Genomic DNA, 1,934 nt, shown 5'->3' with positions numbered 1-1,934 from the left:
ATATGAATTATAAATGTAAAATGTCTTTGATATATAATTATTGCATTTATAAGTTAAAAAATTATTGAAAATTGCATTTTACTAAAACTATGGATGGTCAACCTTAGCTCTTAGCCCGCATACGAAATTCCCCGCCACGTGACAAGCTGCTGCTGCTGCCAACTTTGCATTGCACCAACAATGATCATTCATTATCAGATATCTGAGCAGCAGCTACATCACCAACAAATACTTTACACATGACCATCTTGACTCCGGCGAGGAAGTCCGTTAGATAATATCATGTAGGGCGTGGCGGTGCTGCTGCTTTCCGAACTGTAGGTGGTGGTGGCGGTGCGCTGCGCATGCGTGGCACTGGTTTCAAATCGAGTGGTTTCGGTATTGGCGGCTTCTGTTGTTGTTGTTGCTGAGGTTGCCATTGCGACTGTATTGCTGTTGCATAAAATGGCATATTTAAATTTGCCTTGTTTGCCTGTGTTTGTGTATCTGCGGAATTTAGTTGAGTTGTGAAAGTTGGTGAAATGGGACGATTTCTGTCCATATTTGCAGATTTACTGGAATTTGATTTCTTTAATTTTGGTTGCGTTGTTATGATTTTTGGTATCGCACCAGCACTACGTTGAGCGGCTAGCATTTCATCATCACCTTCCGAAGAGGCTGAGTCATATGATGCGGGCGACGGAGAATGTGAGAACGAATCTTCTTGATCTTGTTCTTGTATTATAGTGCGAAATTCCTGTATGGAATCGTTAAGCGCCCATAGTTGAGACAGTAAGGAGAGATCCAATTGACGTAAGCCATACTGAAAAAATAGTAAAAAAATTATTACTAATATTGAAATTAATTTAAAATAAAAATTAAAAAAACTGATGCCGCAATGTTCATAATAATTGTGCTGAGTATCTAAAAATTATGAGAATTAAATGAAATCTAAGTAGCGAAGTTGGCATTTGAAATCATTACCACAATAACATTTGTAAGATGATATTACATACGAAGGGTGTGGGAAATTTTTTAAAATTGTGGTATACATAATTTAAGTTGATTGTAAGATATTCGTGCATGGGAGTATCGGCTTTGAAGCCGATATTAAATTATTTAAAAATATTATTTTATTATGAAATATGTATATTTAGATATATAAAATAGATATATAGATATATAAAATATATCTATATATATTTAAAAATTATTGTAATCTATACAATATCTGCATCAATTGATCAAAAGGTTTTAAGCAGACTTTTTATGAAAAATTTAAATATATTTCTCTTTAGTCTAATGAAAACGTTTACTTTAAACCGCTACTGGAATGAGTTTAACAAATTATCTCAGTTAACCGCTTGTTGACTTTAATATCGTGGCGTGTCGGATTACCTTGCGGCAGAGCTTCCACATATCGCAGTCGATCGTTGCGAGGAAAATCTCAAAAGACAACTCGAGATATTTGTGGGGCGATATTAAATGACAAATGAGATGTTTCCTTATCACTTTGTTTTAATTCAAGTAACTTTCATTCAAACCACAATTTAATGCAGGTCAAGTAAAAAGATTTTCACATTTTGTGGAATACTAATAATAAGTTTTAGTTTTATTTGACGAAGAAACTCATAAGATACAGAAAACTTATACTAAATTTAAAAAAAGTCGTTTAACAACTAATAAATCATATAAGTTAAAATGCAATAAGGAAAATTAGAAAGGGAATTGCTTGTCTAAAGTCTAATCATGTTCCCGACCTTTGAATTGGAACTTTTAGGCTTCTTTTATACAAAAAAAAACTCAAATGAAAATAATATCTTGTGTCTTCTAAAATTAAACTCCAATATATAAATAGGCAAAAATATAAATAAATAATAGGCAAATAAATATATTTTTTTGTGCTGACAGACTAGTAACTGTGTTCTTAAATTATAAAAAAATTAATCATTTAA

At 32.3% G+C, this 1,934-nt stretch overlaps 1 protein-coding gene across 1 annotated transcript; it reads right to left on the bottom strand.

Moving 5' to 3' along the window:
- Positions 1 to 280: 280 nt before the first annotated feature.
- LOC119676094 lies at positions 281 to 1,398 on the bottom strand. The gene is made up of 2 exons (XM_038087322.1): positions 1,378 to 1,398; positions 281 to 802 (listed from the first exon to the last, which is right to left on the bottom strand). The coding sequence occupies exons 1-2, from the start codon at positions 1,396 to 1,398 to the stop codon at positions 281 to 283; spliced, it is 543 nt and encodes a 180-aa protein (XP_037943250.1).
- Positions 1,399 to 1,934: the final 536 nt, after the last annotated feature.

This window comes from Teleopsis dalmanni, chromosome 2 (genome assembly GCF_002237135.1).
Source record: "Teleopsis dalmanni isolate 2A chromosome 2, ASM223713v2, whole genome shotgun sequence".
Classification (NCBI taxonomy): Eukaryota; Metazoa; Arthropoda; class Insecta; order Diptera; family Diopsidae; genus Teleopsis; species Teleopsis dalmanni.
The sequence above is the reverse complement of the archived record's forward strand: the minus strand, read 5'-3'. Positions and strand labels throughout refer to the sequence as shown.